General features: G+C 36.2%; 2 protein-coding genes and 1 non-coding gene across 3 annotated transcripts; all 3 read left to right on the top strand.

Moving 5' to 3' along the window:
* Positions 1–4,166: 4,166 nt before the first annotated feature.
* Positions 4,167–10,802, top strand: LOC115451660 (ring canal kelch protein; the record flags this gene model as incomplete). Its single annotated transcript, XM_037438808.1, is given in 9 exon segments — positions 4,167–4,323; positions 4,523–4,685; positions 7,590–7,723; positions 7,980–8,139; positions 8,300–8,426; positions 9,169–9,246; positions 9,597–9,714; positions 10,047–10,270; positions 10,616–10,802. Coding segments are annotated over 9 exon segments (1,339 nt in total), but the record flags the coding sequence as incomplete, so codon positions are not given.
* Positions 4,738–4,809, top strand: Trnag-ucc. The gene has a single exon. It is a non-coding gene; the product is annotated as a tRNA-Gly (tRNA).
* LOC115454845 (probable small nuclear ribonucleoprotein E) lies at positions 5,379–5,899 on the top strand. The gene has a single exon (XM_030183557.2). The coding sequence runs from the start codon at positions 5,500–5,502 to the stop codon at positions 5,785–5,787; it is 288 nt and encodes a 95-aa protein (XP_030039417.1). The 5' UTR covers positions 5,379–5,499; the 3' UTR covers positions 5,788–5,899.
* Positions 10,803–19,328: the final 8,526 nt, after the last annotated feature.

Genomic DNA, 19,328 nt, shown 5'->3' with positions numbered 1-19,328 from the left:
GGGGGCGCCCTCTGACCCTTGGTGGCGAAGGTAACGCCTCTAGATAGTCTAGGCGCCCTTGGTGCCTGTAAAGTGAAACAGGCGGGTGTTATCCAAGGCCTGACTCCTAGCGTCAACCTGGTCACCCTCTTTTCGCAAAATGTGTTCTGACTCATGACGTGATAGGGGAAGAAACTGATGCCTCATTGGTCACAAATTCAGAGCTCTAGGCTGAGCAGAAAACTCAATATTTGCTTTTGATTTAAACCTCTAAGGGTAAAATGCAAATCCACACAAGCACATGTATATACATACATTAAATACCCCAAATTAAAATAGACACGGGTACTTAATTTACAAAATGGAAATCGACAAAAGCGTAAGTGAAAATCCCGTCTCTTGTCTATTAGTCAGCGTCTCGCAGCGACAGGCGAAACCGCCGACAATGCATATACTAAATAAAGATAGAGGCGAGACATCAAAGGTAAAGATAGTTTGCAACATAAATGGATGCTAACGAAAAGATCTAAACTGCAGGTGACTCTTGTACTTTGTATTTGTAAATGAAACGGAAATGAGTTCAATTCACTTTTATTAAATTAATACACATTCAATCCTTTTATTCCCGAAGGGTAGACAGAGGCGCAACTGCTGCACCCATTTTCCGCCGTGCGCATTCCGTCCCATGATGTGATAGAGAACGAGCCATATCGTCATATCGTACATAAATTCCAGACTCCCAGCAGATACGGAATAATATACCCAGTATCACTTTGCCTGAACCGGGGATCGAACCCGAGACCTCAGCACTCAGCAGTCCATACAACTGCGCCACCGAGGCAGTCATGTTTCATCCTTTCGTTTTACGGCGAACTGGTCACTGCTGCACCGCTTATAAAGTATTATAACTGTTCGTATATTACTAAAAACTAATCCGGGTATTGATGCAGATCGCACAATTGTACTAAACTAACCATTTAAACATAATCGAACACAATTAGAATCTATAATATAAATTTCATCTATTAACCTTTCAGTTTTACACTCGTAGGCATTATCTCAGCGTCCCAACGCATGTTTTGTCTAGTCTATAATCTAATCTGTTGCCACAACAGCCCGAGGACTTAGATTAATGAATGAGAGAAATGATCACGAAGATCTGCCCAATGAATTATGTACGCTTAAACTCTGATCAATAAAGTAGCGTCACGGTTGAACGGGGTTTCCTAATCAACCAATGGTCCAATAAACAGTTTTAATAAATGATTAAATATAACAGTGGTTTCCCAACATTTTTGACGTCAAAAGGAAACAGTTCTTGGTAAAACAATGATTATAATTGATTCAGTAGGTAAGGGCATAACTATTTGTACTTTGAATATAGACTTTAGTAAAATATTATCCGTACTTATTCAGATTAATTGCAATATGTTACATCAATTGCTAATAGTAGCAATTGAGATTGATTGTGAACAATGCACGTTGAGCAAAGGTATCTGTCACATTATTCCAGAATATATTTTAATTAAGTTCCAATAGAATCCAAGTGCCAGGAGGATCGTAACGAAGACTGGTGACTTTATAAAATCAATTAATTAGATTCAACCCTTTTACCAAATCCCCCGATTTTTGGGGGACAACCTTCATTAATGCGAGGCGCTCTGCTATTAGGAATTATAGCGGGCTTAGAAACAAAAAGCTCACGGGTTTTTAAACTATAGTGATATGAAAATTATATTATCAAAGAGATTAGATGATATTTTTCACAATAAAATATTAAGTATCATTTTATATTGTGCGCAGCTCTGCGTCCATAATTTTGAAGCGAAAATTATCTACAAGTCCTATTACAGCAATTAATTTTTAATGTTGAAATATACATTTTTCGACTGCCTCGGTGACGCAGTTGTAATTGTACACGGTACTACGAGTTAGACCAGAAAATCGTGACTACGGTTTTTTAAGCTATTGTTGATACGTAGAGAGTTTAAAGACAATTTGAGATTTATAACTTATCCTTTTGTGGGTTACTGTACATATTTATTGAGTAGCTAGACGCCAGCTCAATCTAGCGGTTGTTTGATCGCTCCATAATGAAGCTGTCACGGCGGTGTCACTCGCGCTGTGTACAATATGTGCCTGTTGCGATCGATTTATTGCTTTACACTGTAAGTACATGAGCTATAGCTTTCAGACTTCAGTAGTTGGACAGGCTCCGTGCCGCTGCGGTTAGTAGACGCTGTCAAGCCACGGATTTGATATGTTTCTAATATATTTCTTTTTAATTTAAGGGTTAATTCCTACAACTGGCCCACTGTTAATATACATACAGTGAATATAATCGCACCTTAAGAATTACAATAACAATAGTGCAAAAAACCGTTATATTTACGTTTTAATCCAGAACATTTGAAAAGTGACAAACTAAAGTCGATGTTGCTTTCGATCGTCTGTAAACTTAATTCCAATAGACCATTCACCGCTGTGTTGGCGTCATGCTAATATTGCTATTCTACCAAGTAACAATATTTAGCAGTTAACTTTATGGTTCTGAAATTTCCGGGCGTTACTTTGCACAGCCGCGTCTCGCTTTATCGACGTCCAATACAATTTTATTCTCTCGGTATAAATCTGTATTGAAGTAAATATAAATTAAGTGCCATTATGCGCCACGCCGCTGCACCTACAGGGCTGACAACTGGAAATAACTAACCGACAAATTAATAGTTTATTTTAGTGCATTTTTATTTATTATATTTAAGTATAGCAAGAAATGTGTATTTTCTACAAGATATGTGAAAATGGTGAAATATTAGGTGAATGTTTACTTACAGTAGAGGCTATTGTAATGTACCATTTTAGATATTATATTTTTTAATTACTATATTCGCGGCTTCGCATATAACTCGGTTTTTAGTATAAAAAGTAGCAGTCTGTATTATTATTAAAGCAATTTTTAAAATTCTAGGTTGTAGGTGTTAACGGGTTCAAACAATGTCATCAGATTAATTAAGTACAGATTTATATCCCAGCGAAACATAATCAACTTAGCAAACAAAATATTATTACAATCCCATGTTGATTAGTTTGTGGGTCCTTCCATTTCCTTGTTATGTATAATGTATGTATGACTTTTTTTTTATATGTAATAACCACGCGTTGTGTGTATTGGCGGATTGCCACAAAAAATCCAATAGTACTTACATTTTTTATGTTTAAATATTTATAAGTATAAAGTAGATTTAGTCAGTACTTAATTATTTTATTTTTTTTATATTTACATATATATTATTTTTTTATATTATATGTATAAAGTAGATTTAGTATATAAATGGTGACAGCCCTATATTCTCAGTGGAGCCACTTTCCCCCGTCGGGCGCATAGCTCTATAAGTTATGCGCGAAGTTCCCAACTCCGAGGCGACTACTCCAAGTTTTTCTTACAAAGCATTTCCAGAGTACTCGTAATATCTTTAAAACGGATTATAGGTTTTTAATTACAGTATAAAATACGAAACTGCTTTGAAATAATATCGTTAACAATAGATAGACGATGCATACATTGTATATATAGATAGAATAGTGTCTACCGTAGAAACTTGGCGAGAGATCCGCCACAGTCGTTCGTAGCGGGTTAACAAGTAACTATTATGCCTTGATTTTTTTTAGGATGTTACAAAGGATAACATTTATTATTTGCATCAGTTTCAACGTGCACAAATTTGTGGACCATTTAATACGTAGCTCCCCTTAGAAAATAAATACAAATACTCACTTACATTATACATAGAAACTTAATTACACTATGATATTCTGTCCTTATATTTGGGTTTAACCGAAGTGTTACAATAACATAATTTCTAAGGCAGAGTCTGCCTAAAGTAAGGGCCATTATGAGAACTTACAAATATAGCGTTATGATATTAGGTAGATACTGGTAATTAAGTACCTATAGGTACTAAAGGAAATAAATAATTATTATGAACTGCCAGTTTTTTGCGGTTTTATATAATAGGAGAAGGGACGTCGTCTCATACTTAATTAAAAAATGCTTCTAGTAAATGAAATATTATAGACCGTTGTTACTTACTATTTGCTAAACAATACGGCACGTGCCACAACTGGAAGACATAATAAAAACTATATGCTAATAAAATATACAAACACCATGTTGTTTGTTTATACAGATGCAAGAGCTTTCAAAACACCAAGCGCGGCGAAGTGTGCCGCATCCCGGGCTGTACAGTAACGCCATCTGTTGGCACGCAGCCGATACCGATACGCATGCCACACGTACAACCTGAGACATTTCGACTTTTTATACAATACGTTTACACCGGAAAGGTAAAATCTTAACCTCAGAACATCTTAACATATTATTTTTTTATAATTTTCATTCCCACTCATAATACATTTATATGCACAATTGTCATAATTTAAAACAGCGACATCTATCAATGCTAAGCTTCAACATATTATGTTGACTTTTAGACATCATTTTACATTATTTACATTCTTTTTCATATTTAAAATTTTTGTTTAGCTTCTCCTTCAAGATTCTGGAGTGTTTGAAATGATGACGTTAGCAGCAGATCTCGGCGTCGAAGATCTCCGCGCCGCGTGTGAGGACCACGTTACTTCCACGTTAAGCGTAGAAAGCGCTTGTACACTTCTAGCAGCTGCAATGGAAATTCAAGATCGACCAGGTAAAATAAAATATTCTTAATATAACGCGTTATTTTAACACACTCAGCAGTTGCGATGGTGGTGTAATGGTCAGCATAGTTGCCTTCCAAGCAGTTGATCCGGGTTCGATTCCCGGCCATCGCACTCTTTTTGGTTTTGATTATTTTTTATTTCTCTTTTTTAACCATATTTCCTTTTTATCAAAATTCTAAATTATAATGGAAGTCCAATTCCAATTCATTTCAATTTGTTGTGAATGAATATCGATGAGTTGTACTGTTTTAACCTCAGAACAATTTTAGTTATTAATCTTACGTTTTTAAAGACAATTCTGCTAAATTCAATGTTTAGATGTTTAGATTGAAGCACCAATGTTGACAAACAATGATTTTGGCTAGATTTAATATTATCTGTGAATAAAGCAATGGCATTATAAAAAAGTCTAAAAATACTACGCATACATTTTTGAATATCAATCAGGTATTACATTTATCATAACCGAATATTATTATTTTTTATAATATTCTAATCATTGGGCGAAATATTAACTTTAAATGAGATTATTCTGAAAGTTAAAAATCTGATACTTATATAAAACATTTATTTGTAATATTATTTATAACATATTGTAACCATATTGTTAAAAATCGAGTTTAATCGATTCCTGATCGATGGTCACGTTACCTATGGCACGCGGTAGCATCTCTTCGCTACAGTCTATACTCTTTGGTATCTAGCATCGCTTTTCTGCAATTTGACGTTCGCGAAGCTTTATTTCGCGGCGTTTTGTTTTTCGGTAAAAAATAGCGTTGTTCAAAAGAATACCCTTCCAAAATGGCATACAAGGGACCACCGAAAGTACAGAAGGTGATGGTACAGCCCATTAACCTTATATTTAGGTATTTACAAAATAGAAGTCGAGTGCAAATTTGGCTATATGAAAACGTGAACCTACGAATTGAGGGACACATCGTGGGATTTGACGAATATATGAATATTGTTTTGGACGAGGCGGAAGAAGTTCACATGAAGACTAAGAACAGGAAACAAATAGGCCGTATAATGATGAAGGGCGACAATATAACGTTGATACAAAACGTCAACCCGAACGCGTCGGTCTGATAGGTTATAAAAGTTAAGTGAAGTCATTCCCATGGAAATAAACATTTACAAGTGTGTCGGTCGCATATTGTATAAGTGGACGAAACTGGTTTATTAAATGTAAGGTTTATAAGTTTGTGTTTTATTTACCACCTGGACGTACTGCATCCTCCTGTAAAATGTTATGACAAGAAGTGCTATATCTACATGCAATGTTTATTTTTCAAATCGAAATAAAGATATTACAGTACACAATAATAGGCTAATATAACCATGTAGTAAATGCAAATTGTGTATGTGTCTAATGAAAAAAAAAATAGGACAACAGTCAACACAATCTTTAGTCCTAGATTTAGCTAAACATTATAAAACAGCTCCAGAAGAAAAACCAATGAATAGAAACTGACAAATGCTTATGAAAGGATATCTTATTTTTGAAATTGGATAGCATTATTATTCTTGGACGGGTATGGTGTCAATTTGAGTGGAGGCCACCTGCATCCTTCATCTATTTATAGAAGTGAACTCAAAATAAACAATGACTATTCCCTAATAGTTCATTAAATTCAGTAATACAATATTCATATTCCCACATTCCAAACCATTTTTTAGTAATCCATGTTTCAAAGATTAAATTATTTAATAATCTGGACTAGGCTTAAGGATAATTTTAGTATTGTATTATATGACCTAAGAACCTGTTAGACACTACTATTACTAAAGGAGATAACTATACAAGACTCATAAGTAAGCATACATAACAAGATATTACAAAGAAACTAGAATTTCATTAAATTTATCTGAAATAAGTGCCAAAAACCTTGCAGACATTTGTAACAATTGTGCAAATTTAGTTTCAATCCATTTTGTTATAATTTGTACAGCTTACAATACTGAAAGGAATATTGAAAAAAGGTAATATGGAAAATAGGTATTTTCTGTAAATTATGGAAAGTGTAAATAAATAAATATTTTGTATATTAAAGAACATTAAACATTCAAAATTAAATTATAACAATATCTTATCAATGTATCTATTACATATCTAAGGTCAAATTATAAAAGGTTTGTATGTACACATTAACTGCTAGCGCTATTGAAGACTTACGTTTTACTAAATTTCACATCAACCTACAATACTGAAGAGTAGTGCGGGTTTTTGAAATCTCTTAATAGACCTAATCTTTATAGATTATCTCAATATATTTCTATCTGGGTTTGATATTAAGTTAATTACATTTATAAAATTATAGGCAAGTAACATGAATAAATAATAATTTGATTCACTTCACTAATCTAATGGCAGTGCATCTGTGACTGAGTTCCTTCCGGAGTGCCCTGAATCTGGGCAATCAAAATCTATGAGTTTCAAATCGAAATACACCTGAGTTGCTCAGAATTGAAAATGATTATTATATAAGGTATAATATGTTAAGATAATATCGCTTTCTATGACATAGGATTGAAAATATTGTCTACAATATCATCATCAGCACTGTATCATTATATACTGTCCCACCGCTGGGCACGGGCTTCTACTACTGAGAGGGATTAGGCCTTAGTCCACCACGCTGGCCTAGTGCGGATTGGTAGACTTCATATACCCTCAAAATTCCTATAGAGAACTCAGGTAGCAGATTTCCTCGCGATGTTTTCCTTCACTGTTAAAGTAAGCGATAATTCACAAAGAATACACACATATTGTCTACAATATAGCTTTACATAAAGTGAGTACATTAGTTGCGGGACTAGAAGACGTGAAGGTTTATATATGTGCATGTATGTAGCACAGATTGTATGTAGATATGTATAATTTATTCCAGGAGGCAAAAGCGCGTCATCGTTCATGGAGCGCTGCATCGCTTTCATCGGAGACAACGCCGCCGACTGCGTGAAGACCAACGCTTTCCTCAACCTGCCGAAAGAAGCTCTTATCAAACTGATCTCTTCTGACTTTGTTAGTATATTAACATAATAATATTGTAGTTTAGACCGAGAACACATGATTATATTGTCTTAATAACGACACCTCATATAACACCTGCTTCTTGATTAGTCGCTAATAAGTATAGCCAGGAGTAACCCTAACGGAATTATAATGCCGTGAGAGTATCTTGGAAGTTCTGACGTAATGGAAAGTTACATTAAGGTAAAGATCCGTTTGAAGTGACTGGCCAGGGATACCTGATTAAAACGCTGCGGGTATATTACAGCTATGCCTAGAAGAAGAGGAAGTGTGGCGGTGCGCGCTGGCGTGGGCCAAGCAGCGCGCCGGCGTGACGCAGCCCACGGCGCACTGGACGGAGGAGGAGCGCGCGCGCGTGTGTCACCACCTCGCGCCGCTCATGCAACACGTGCGGCTGCTGCTTATTGGTAATATTTTAGACTGCCGTGATGGCGAATTTGTATTACCTATGTAAGTACGTAGTACAACATATTCTGAATTCTGAGGTCTCGCGTTCAACTCATGTTTTTGATAGTTGCTCAGCTGACAATCGAAGTAAAGTGTCACGTAGTTGGTGTTTATGTGCAGACAGCGCTGTGTTCGCTGAAGAGGTGGAGCCGACGGGCGCGGTGCCCATGGAGTTGTCTCTGGAGCGGTACCGCCGCGCCGCGCTGCACGCCGCGCCGCCGCCACCCGACAAGCGCACCCAACCGCGGTACAGTGTACACACGCCCATCATTACGAAAATTAACTTGACGGTTATAAAATTGAGTGATTAGACAAGCCCATAAACAATAATAAAACTGCCTATCACAAGTCACCTCTCTAAGATCTTAAAATGGTTGGATATTCCTATGCTTCCAACGATCTTCAAGATCAAAACAACACCTTGACTTGCTCGCTCATATAATAGTTAATGACACTCTATAACACATATCATAAGAAAGAAATCACTATCCAGGAAGTAACACCGTACACCAGCCTTTAAAAGTTAAGAGGACCCATATAAATTATATGGATAATTTTTTTTATCCATATAATAGGGGACCGGCCTATGCTTGAATTTGTACATTATTCTATATGTAATGTTTAATAATACGAAAAAGAAGCACTGCTGCGAAAACTGCATAAAAATTTGTTAAAAATGAGCAAGCAATTCATATTTAAAATATTGTAATGTACAGAAGTGGGCGCGATGTGGGGATATCGCTTCATCTCTTTCTTTAGCACGCGTCGTAATTCCCGATGACGTCACATGTGCGTATTTCGTCTCTTTTCAGTTTTTTGTAAATTACCCTTTCCACCAAAATTCAAAGACTTATAACTTGTTGATTTTTTACCGGATTTTAATAATTCTTTCAGTGTTATAATTTATATTACGTAAATATTTGATAATAGTAAAGAACAAAAATGAGTCCGGTACCCTATTATTATACCTTCCTGTTATTGTGTTGCAGTTTGGCTGTCAATATGTTTATCGGGTCTGTAATTCTTCAGCAAGAGAAGAGTGCTTTCCAAGCCGTCATCAACAACTGGTAAATATGACATTTGTTATTTAATCAAATTTGATAGAATACCTTCTCGAATTGGAGGTAAGATAGGGGTATTTTATTAGGATATAGACTGAAACATAATATTATATACGGCTTACATAAAAGTATAAATCAGATGCATTAAGGGTGTAACAGAGTTGCCACGATAAAAACAGTAAAATACACATAAGTGTAAGACTTATCCGCTAACTCAACATTTACTGCGACATAGCAACTGTATACTCAGTTATAAAGAGTAATCTCTGCGCTGTAGAGGAACCGTTGTTTATATTTCACATAATAGCTGTAAATGTATGATATCTTTCATTAATACCAAAAGCATTGTTTACCAGGTGTGGGAGCCCGAAACAAACGTGGCGTCTGATATTCCGTGCGTCGACACACGGCTACTCGGCCCAAGCGTTCCACTCGCACTGCGACGGTGTGGCGCCTGTGCTCGTGCTCGTACAGGTATTCCTTTTTAACTACAATTTCATATCGAGCCCTACCATAATAGACTGCGAGCTAATACTAAGCAAAAAATTAAATATCACTATGTGCGACCTGGGAATCAAATTTGACACTACTGCCAACCTTAATGGGAGGTGACGGGGGCAACTGACCAGGACCTCAGGCTATTCAATGCATCTCGCGCTTACATAAGGGAATGTAGGAACTAATTTTAGGTCATCATCCTGTAAACCCACAAAGCTTATATCAAATTGTTGTTTTTCCACCTTAAGTCTTGATTCGTTTAAGGCCGCCACCCCTGACTACTCAGCAGGGCAGTCGTATTGTTGCAGCTGTCGCGCGGGTCGGTGGTGGGCGGGTTCAGCTCGGCGGCGTGGGCGGCGGGCGGCGCGGGCGGCTACGTGCCCGCCGAGCGCGCGCTGCTGTTCGCGCTGCCCGACCCGCCCGCGCACGCGCCGCACGCGCCGCACGCACCCCACGCACCCCACGCACCCCACGCCGCGCCCGCCAAGCACGACCTGCACAAGAAACCCTTCGCGCTCTGCTACCATCCAGAGTCAGTATACCACACCACATTACAGATCTATACCCCTTGAACATCTGTACTTTACTAACCGCACATCTATATTTAATTAAAGAATTTATTTTACTTCGAATTATCTTACGTTCATCAGTTATTAAGGAGTACCTACAAATGAATGACCACAGTTATTATTTCTGATTTCACCACAAAGATGAAGGTGAAAAGTGTGTGTAAATGCCAATTTTACCCACTACCACGACGCCGTCCCCGTGAGAACAAAATCTGATGGCTCACATAACGATTATTAAAATTCACACTATTTTAAAATTAACAAATCATTCATAAATTATTTAAACCATATTTAAATATGACCTCCAGTTGCGGTCCCATATTCGGCGCAGGAGCAGACCTGTTGATATCCAACAACTGCAACACGAACAGCGAGAGTTACAGCAACCTGCACTCGTACGGAGACGCGATCGCGCCCGCCTCGCTCGCTGCCGAGTACAACTTCACTGTACGCGACTACGAAGTCTTTACTTATAAACAGAATTAAATATATTGATACATTTGTTTTTTTTATTACCAACCAAAAGCTTATTAAAGTTATATTACAGTTTTTCTGAGGGAAACGCCGCTAAGGTGGCATCGCTACTACAATAATGAGTCCTATGGAGGTAAAATTCCAAACATGATAATCGGTGAGCTAGTGTTAATGTTTGTAATTTCTATGTCAAGATAAAAAAAAAGTATCATGGCAATTATATTATTTAGCTCGAGGGAAAATAAATTTTAAATTGTTATTATTATTCCTAATAGATGTCGCTGTTTAGTTGTGTTGAGTAGCGCCATCTGTTTGTAACAAGTTAAATTATTTGACAAACTTAGCTGTAATGCCTTTGTAATAATACTTTAATATTAAACAGATGGCGCATGCAAAAACTAACATAATGGTATTGGTAATTAAGGAACAATTAGTTCAATAATAGGGACAAAAGTGCCCGATTCTTTCCCGGCAACACAACACTAATGCGCATACATTACTTCCCCGTATCTTAGCAGCCGTAGGTTAATCAAAGCGTTTATGATAATAAGACACACGAAATTTTTATATAAATAATTATTAGTAAAAAGTCTCGATGTCTTAATATGTGATATTAAATTATTTGCTACAGGGCAATCAGAAAAACTCAATGGTCTCAATTCACAAATCAGTATAAACAAAACAAAAACTTTATTATGAAAGATTAGTTTTTAAGTGGTGGTCTCCGCTCCCCAACCCCTTCGAAGCTTTGCCCCTAGACCCTATCTAATACACCCACACACGCCATATTCGCAAAAAATAAAAAATATTATAAACTTAGATAAGTAAATACGAGATTTTTGGCGAAAATATTAAAGGATGACTTTTGGCACACTGCTAGCAGAGATAAAGATTAGAAGAAGTATATTCATTAATTTCTTAACGCAATGTGAAAACATGTATATTTGACTTTCCATAAAGGTTTCCGAAAATGGATATTTGTTAGAAGTACTTAAACTTTGACATTAATTATCCTAGTTACTAAATCAGATTTTTTTTATCTGATTTAAATAGATGGCGTTGGCCTCGTACAGATGGCCCTACGGATCTTAACAGTGATTTGGACTAATGTGACGAGAAAGGATTTGAACACGGTCGAAACCATAAGTAACACTAAGTATTGTATAATTACAATTAACATGAAATAGGTGAAACAGTTGACGATGGTAGACCTCCATCCTTCCGTACCTAGTAGATACCACCGATTCAACAACTGTAGTCATTAGCTTTTTATATGAGTTAATTTCTATGATCTATATACACTTATATACGTTTGTGACTAATATTTACGCCAGTCTGCGTGCCCTCAATTTGACAATGTATGAATTAGACCGCACATTATATGGTTCAATCGGTCCAAGAGGTGATGTGTTTGGTGACCACTCGGTGGTCGACATCGCGACGGGTGTATTGACATCGGAACAGAAATTGGTTAACGCCCGACCAATGAGTCGTGTAATTATTACCCAATTACGCGGTTTTCCCCGTAACGCTCCTAATTAATAAAAAATGTGTCGCGTTTGTTGAAATTTTGTCAGTGTCTAAGTGGGTTCTGTAGTACGGGATTATGGTAACCGCACGTAAGTATTATATTTTATTATATAAATATACATAAACTAACAAGGCGTAATGATAAGTATTTACTATTTACCAACTTATAGCAGTAATTTCAGTAACAGGTGTTATGTCTCGCGACGGTTGCCAGAATTACCTATGAAAGCATTGGATCCATCCGTGCACAAGCCTTTGTCAAGTCAGTTGGACTTCATAGTTTTTATATGTCTCGCGTAACAAGCAGGCCGCTCCCAAGCATCACGCCAATTATAAACATTAAAAAGAAAACACTACCTACAGCGCTGCCCCTGCTGCTTGACGATAGAAAGAAACTAACCAGTAGCATATATTTACAGATGCCGTTACATAATATATAACACTCTTATTACTATTCTGACCCAGCTTCGTGCGCGATCTCTTTTGCGGCTCGAGTGAAGTCGATAATGAAACGAGAATCCGTTTTAAATCCCCGCATCAAAATAAGTATTTAAGTACCTACTTATATTATCCTTGAATACCTTATTGGAATTAAGTCGTTATTATTTTAAGCCATTTGTTTGATACCCCCTGTCCAGGAGTAGGTATACTCAGGGTGAGGACTAAAATATATTAAGAATTTGTAGCAGTGTCATATAATCCGATTCCTACTGGCTTCTCTTTCGTAATTTATCTAAAATTATTTATCATTAGAACGATTTCTAGGCCGCATTAATGCATATTATCATTACCTATAAGTTGTATGGGGTTCCCTTTTGGAAAATGTCATCCTTCACCACTGGTCTGTAGATAGTTACCATGTGGTCAAGTTAGCATCCGGTTATTCCTAATTATATATAGAAATGAGTTCGATATTGTGGTATGCTGCAAATGTGTTACTTGTTTATCCAGAGAGTAGGCGGCGAGGTAGTGCCTAGACTTGTTCAAATTATGTGTCGAAGAAAAAACCCACACGTTATAGGCAATAACAATACCATTTTTTTTTCTATTCACGTAAGTCCAGTGTTATAGTGCATTATTTTTTATTACTTGTATATAATATTATGGTACGTACAGGTTTATCCCATATGGCGATAGATTCAACTTCTTTCACATTATGGGGAGAAATACACACGAGAAAAGTGAGTACACTGGTTGCATTTCTGCCTACAGAAATGGGGGTTGAGGGCATGAAATGTATTGTATTGGTTTATTGGTAGTAGTATAGTTGAAGACTTGAAGCTACACGATAGTCTTTGAATGCATTTTTATAGCTATTAAATCTATCCATAAAGCGCTGAATCCATTCATAAACAGTAGTATAGCTACTTAGAGCATAAATGGACATTTCAAATAAGCCGACATAATTGTGTCAACTGAGCTGAACTGAACTCAAAAAATTTAGGGATTGTCGCCTTTTTCAAGGCGTCAATCCCTCAATTTTTAAAAACTAAAATACATAATAATGACCTTGCTCTATTTAAGAAAAATTTAAATAAAGTTTCGCTTCTCCTCACTCCATGATCCTAATATTTTGTTCTATTTTCCTAGAACACGTTTCATTTTCTAATTAAATTGCGACATTGACCCCTAAACAGACAGCGCGCGGATTTGCAAATGATTTTTAATTGATTTCACGGCGCGATAGATAGGATTTCCCGAGGCCGACATTTCAAAATCCCCCACAATGTTTACACAAGCGTTTCAGCGCCGTGTTGTGTGACATCAACGACCTTAATCGAGCCGCGCCCATTTTTTACAAATGTGTGTGTGTGTTCTCTTTAGGATGGTTCAAAAAACACACACACACACACCCACACCCCACACACATCACGTAGGTATTTATCTCCGAAGGGGTATGCAGAGGCGCAACCAGGACACCCACTTTTTGCCAAGTGAGTAACGTCCCATGATGAGATAGGGGGCGAGCCTATCGCCATATCGGGCACAAATTCCAGACTACGGGCTGAGCAGAATAACTCATATATCACTTTGCCCGACCCAGGATTCGATCCGAGTCCGAACCTAGGACCTCAGAGCGCTGCCGTACCATGCATGCATTACTACGTCACCTAGGCAGTCTAGGATGGTTCAATATACTCTACACTGTCGATTAACGAGAGATCACCTCCCTTGATGACCCAGAACTAGGCTGATTTGTTTTAAGGGATAAAAACAACTGACCCTGTTACGCGATTCTAAATGATAAATGAGACGCTATTCATCTCATTATAGAGATCCATACGATTCTCTCTCTGCCTCTCTCTATCATACCTTTTGGTAGATGACACACCCACATTTCGTCACATCATACCACCATAGCTATAACTATCATACGGTAATTATAAACATCATAACACCTACTTGGTGGTCTAATCTTTAATAAAAATAAGCGTGATAATTGCATAATAATAAACAATACAAAAACGTCTATGGGAAAATCGCGTGGTGAATAAATGATCGGCGCATTGGCCCTACGATGTCAAGCGGCGCGCGCGCAGGTCAGTTATGGCAAAACCTGTTTCCTAGGGTTTTCCGTGCAATCAACGGAACAGTGGAATCCCCTCATCTGCGCGCTTTCGTTGCGGCATTTCCATAGGCTGTGTTCACTGTCGCGTGCCGCGCACACCTTCCAGATAAACCTCAGTGCACACTACGCTTGCGCTAACGAATATGCCCAGTAACATGTTTTGTAGATTCATAATTAATCATTTGTTACAGTAATAATAATAATGAATTAGGTTACGTTAAAAAGCCAATTATGACGTGTGTTTAAAATGTTATATTGTAATATATGAAAGTTATATATACTTTCACGAAATTAGTGAACATAGTATGACTTCCTAGGCTCTATTTTTAGTTGAAAGCTAATATAAGTCAGTTCAAAATTTTCTACAAATGTTAATAAATTATCAAACGGACCCATCTTTTAGAAAGAATAAATTCAGCTTAAAGTTTCCAGTGACCTATGTAACAAAGACTTTATTAAACCATATATCATAAATACAGGTAAAATCAATACGGATAACCACACTAATTAAATAGTACTCGAAGCGAACCAAAACACCGGAAGCCGCTGTATCGCGTAACATCTACATTACGCAAATACCGTTTAACTGCGACACAAAAATGTGGGTACTTTGCTCATGTGAATATTTAGCACAACATTGCGTAAACTTCACCACGTTGTTTAACAATGAACGTCAGTACACATTGATACAATGTTTATTTACTTAAAATCAGATAACGCGGATTAAGCAATAACAACTTTGCTTTACTGCTTGTTATTCATCAAATTTAAACATTGTATTTATTTTTCCGTGTTTTCGACTGTATTGTCTCAATAAGCACGATATTTCTCTAAAATATGAAAGATAAAACAGTCTTTATTTGGTTTAATTAACTTTGAAATTATTATAAAGTACCTATTCATGTGTGGCTACGTCACGATGTTTAGAATATAATCGTTTAAATTATCAAGAAAACACTTATTAAGTGATACATCGCCTACGAGAATCCATATAACTCTATGTAGAGTCTGCAGGTATAATGTTGTGTCTATTCTTGTCACCAAACAGCAGTATCTTAGTACTTTCCTTACTCCTACTTTCCAATTTCAGTTGTTGATAAAATTAATAATTAATTTTAATATAATATTTACTTAGTACTTAACATTATAATAAATTCTGCGTGGCAACTAGGTGAGAAAACGAGCAAGTAGGTAACCACGCGAGCCACTAAAACTCTAATCAATATGTATGTATGATCGTTAAGGAAATAACGTTCAGATCAACGACCGCAAACGTAAATATGAATGCAAATATTTAAAATACAATATATTAAAATTCCTGCTAATTATCTGAGTACAATTAATCCAGTAATAACTGTGGCACGCGCTCGTTGTTTTCCTTCTCGCGTTGGGATTTGTTTGACGTGTGGGTTTATTTACAGTGAAATATGATTTATCATTGATCACTGCTTTAGATAGTTAATGGGCTTACGGGGAATTTGAGCCTGTAATAGACAAGTTTTTCTTTAAAAAATCTTTTTTTTTTCTTAGAGAAAAGCAAAGTTCGTTGACTACAAAGGTCTTAACTACCCATAACTACCTACATATTTAATTGGATTGGAAACTTTTGAAAGGAAATAGTATGTGCCTATGGTGCATTTATTACAACTCTGCCTACCTCTTCGCTGATAAGTTTTGTATTTTATTATTAGGTTTGTTATTAATAATATCCATATAATATTTTCTATGTTATCTGTACAACGAGGTTAATATATTTCCATGTTCATTGCTGGTATACACATTTAATTTAATTAAAGAAAAAATTAAAACAATTGTTTTTTTTTATGAAATCAACCAGCAGTAATACTTTTGGCCCTATACGCGAGCATACTAAAGGTCCACGACAGTGATCAAATTTATAACTTTAACAAAAACATCACACTACAACTCTTCCATTGAAAAACTCAAAATTTAAATATATGTTGGTCTCGTAAATACACCATTACATTCCTGTAACTTTCACGATATCCCTCACTCGTGAGATAGACTATAGAACTACAAGCACTAATATAAGTTCATGTCTTTATGCCAGAAGGGATAAGTAGAGGCGCATCTAGTGCATCCACTCGCTAAGTTTACATCGCAAATCCCTTGGCTTCATCATTATCATCAGTATTTGGAAGTCACTGTTGCAGGTACACCTTCTTTAAAGATTTTCAGACCAGTGTCCAACGATTTCCTACAAGGCGACGACTTATCTTAATATTGGGCGCAAATTCAAATCTCAAGACATATAGACGTGTTTTTTCCAAAAAAATCACTCGTTTGTCCGGTCGACGAATAAAATCTTACGGTTCATAGCCTCATGAGTCATTCGACCAGGCCTAAAGAAACATCTATTTTTGATCATATAATCAAAACTTATATTTACCTACAAACAAATTCAGCGGATGTGTGTGTAATTTTGGAAAACCATAAAATAATATTAAATCATACACCGTATGATGCAAGAGTCCAGATTTTCGGTGATTCAATAGACGTGAGTGGTATTACCGATGGTGAGTCACTTAGCAAAGGATACGGCATGCGACTGCCGCGTGAAATTAAGAGAGTTCACTTGTGGCGACTTTTCCGCATACTTTGGAATGTGTTTGTCAAATTAATTACTCCTCAAAGGATCATAGTGAAAAACCCATTGTGACTTGTTCCGATGAATGGCGTTCTAAATCTTGAAAGGTTTGTATAGCGTAAGCAAAGACAATCGCTACATATACATTACTATAGGGACATTATTTAAATATACCTATGTATACATGATTTTTGTTAATATAATATTGTTGATATGAAATTAAATGAAAATAATTTAAAAACGATCAGTTTAAAGCAGTCTCCACCAGAGAAGAACGGGCAAGAAACTCTAGTGTTGCTGTTTTCAAAATTAGTTAAAAGGTAGTATTAGTATTAAGTAAGAACAGGATGTAATACAACAAAGTAACATTTAGTTTCCTATGTTAATACGTATTTATGTAGTATAATAGCATGTCCTCTGTTATTTGTTCTAATTCAGGCTATTGATATCACTTAGTCGTTTGTAGTTCTCCGATACGGAATGCTTACGGTATGAAGTCTGTTTATACATAATGTAGGAGTGTAAAATAAATAACTTTGAATAGAAAAATTACCGTGATCGTCAAGAGATGCGAAATCTCACTGAATGACATATTTGTACTACATTGGACTACATTAGATGACATATTATCGATTTTATGAGTAACTTAATGATAAAATGGGCAAGCTGTTTGTCTGATGAAATTATTCACACCATTCAAACTGTAAATTAATAATATAATAATTATACTGGCCACATTGTCCTTCGAAGCGAATATAGTATAAATGGAAAATTTATACTTATCAGAAATTTTTTAGGACAATATTACAATGTGCTACAAAATGCTTTGAATTATATTTTAATTTTAAAGAGTTAGGCTAAATAATGACGTCGTTGATAGTGCAATGCCACATAAAAGACATAAAATAAAGGTATGTACTATTATCAATCAAATAAAGTTAAAGTCCGTGGGCACGTACTCCGTACGCAATCAGAAAAACTATTGTAATAATTGATAAACGTTACACATATAAATATTATATTGCAGAGATTTTTTAATTATCACTATAACTATATACGGATGACGTGTATAAGTGACTGCAAAAGTCTATGTACTATATAAATGATTGGGTTTAATTTAGTGTCAATAATAATTCGGCTTTATTCGGCGGTATTTACCTGCGCAAGTTACGCAGCATTGCACTATCCTCGACTATATGTAGAATCAAACGAGAGAAATAGTCATTAGTCCACCTTTAAATGTGTCTATCGTACTAGTATAGACAAGTCACTGTCGCAGGGGCACTGGAGCAGCGAGGGTCGAGTGCTTGCGAATAACTTCGCCGGTTGTTAATTGAAGGAGAAGCGCAGCCAAATGTAATGGCTGGATTTATTGGATCTATTATAAAGTAATGAACTTGAATTCATGAGATATATGTGCGTATACAGCAAACCAGGCTAGTTTTTGGATGTATTGTTATGACAAGCTATGACTTATGCTAGCAAACAAGCAGGACCTTATTCTCTATATCAGTGTAAACTCATAACACACCGCGTTACGTTATCTTTGTTAAATTTGCGTGGAACGGTATTCTGTATGTCAATTTTAATTATCATAAACGCGATAATGTGCTTTACGCGTTTGTTACGAAACATGTTAAAAAAAAAACGGACGTCATAGGCAATCAGGCCCAAGGATTACGTGCTGTTGTGAGACCTCTAGTGAGTAACATATTAAGATTAATTAAAATTATTCTGTCCTTCCTGACTCTACAACATTATCACACAAACTCTAATGCTAATTACTGTACAGTGAAAGATAGGACTTAATTTTATTTTCGTGCACCATTATTATCAAAAA

This window comes from Manduca sexta, chromosome 15 (genome assembly GCF_014839805.1).
Source record: "Manduca sexta isolate Smith_Timp_Sample1 chromosome 15, JHU_Msex_v1.0, whole genome shotgun sequence".
Taxonomy (NCBI): Eukaryota; Metazoa; Arthropoda; class Insecta; order Lepidoptera; family Sphingidae; genus Manduca; species Manduca sexta.
Note: the sequence above shows the minus strand (reverse complement) of the source record. Positions and strands in the feature narration are given on the sequence as shown.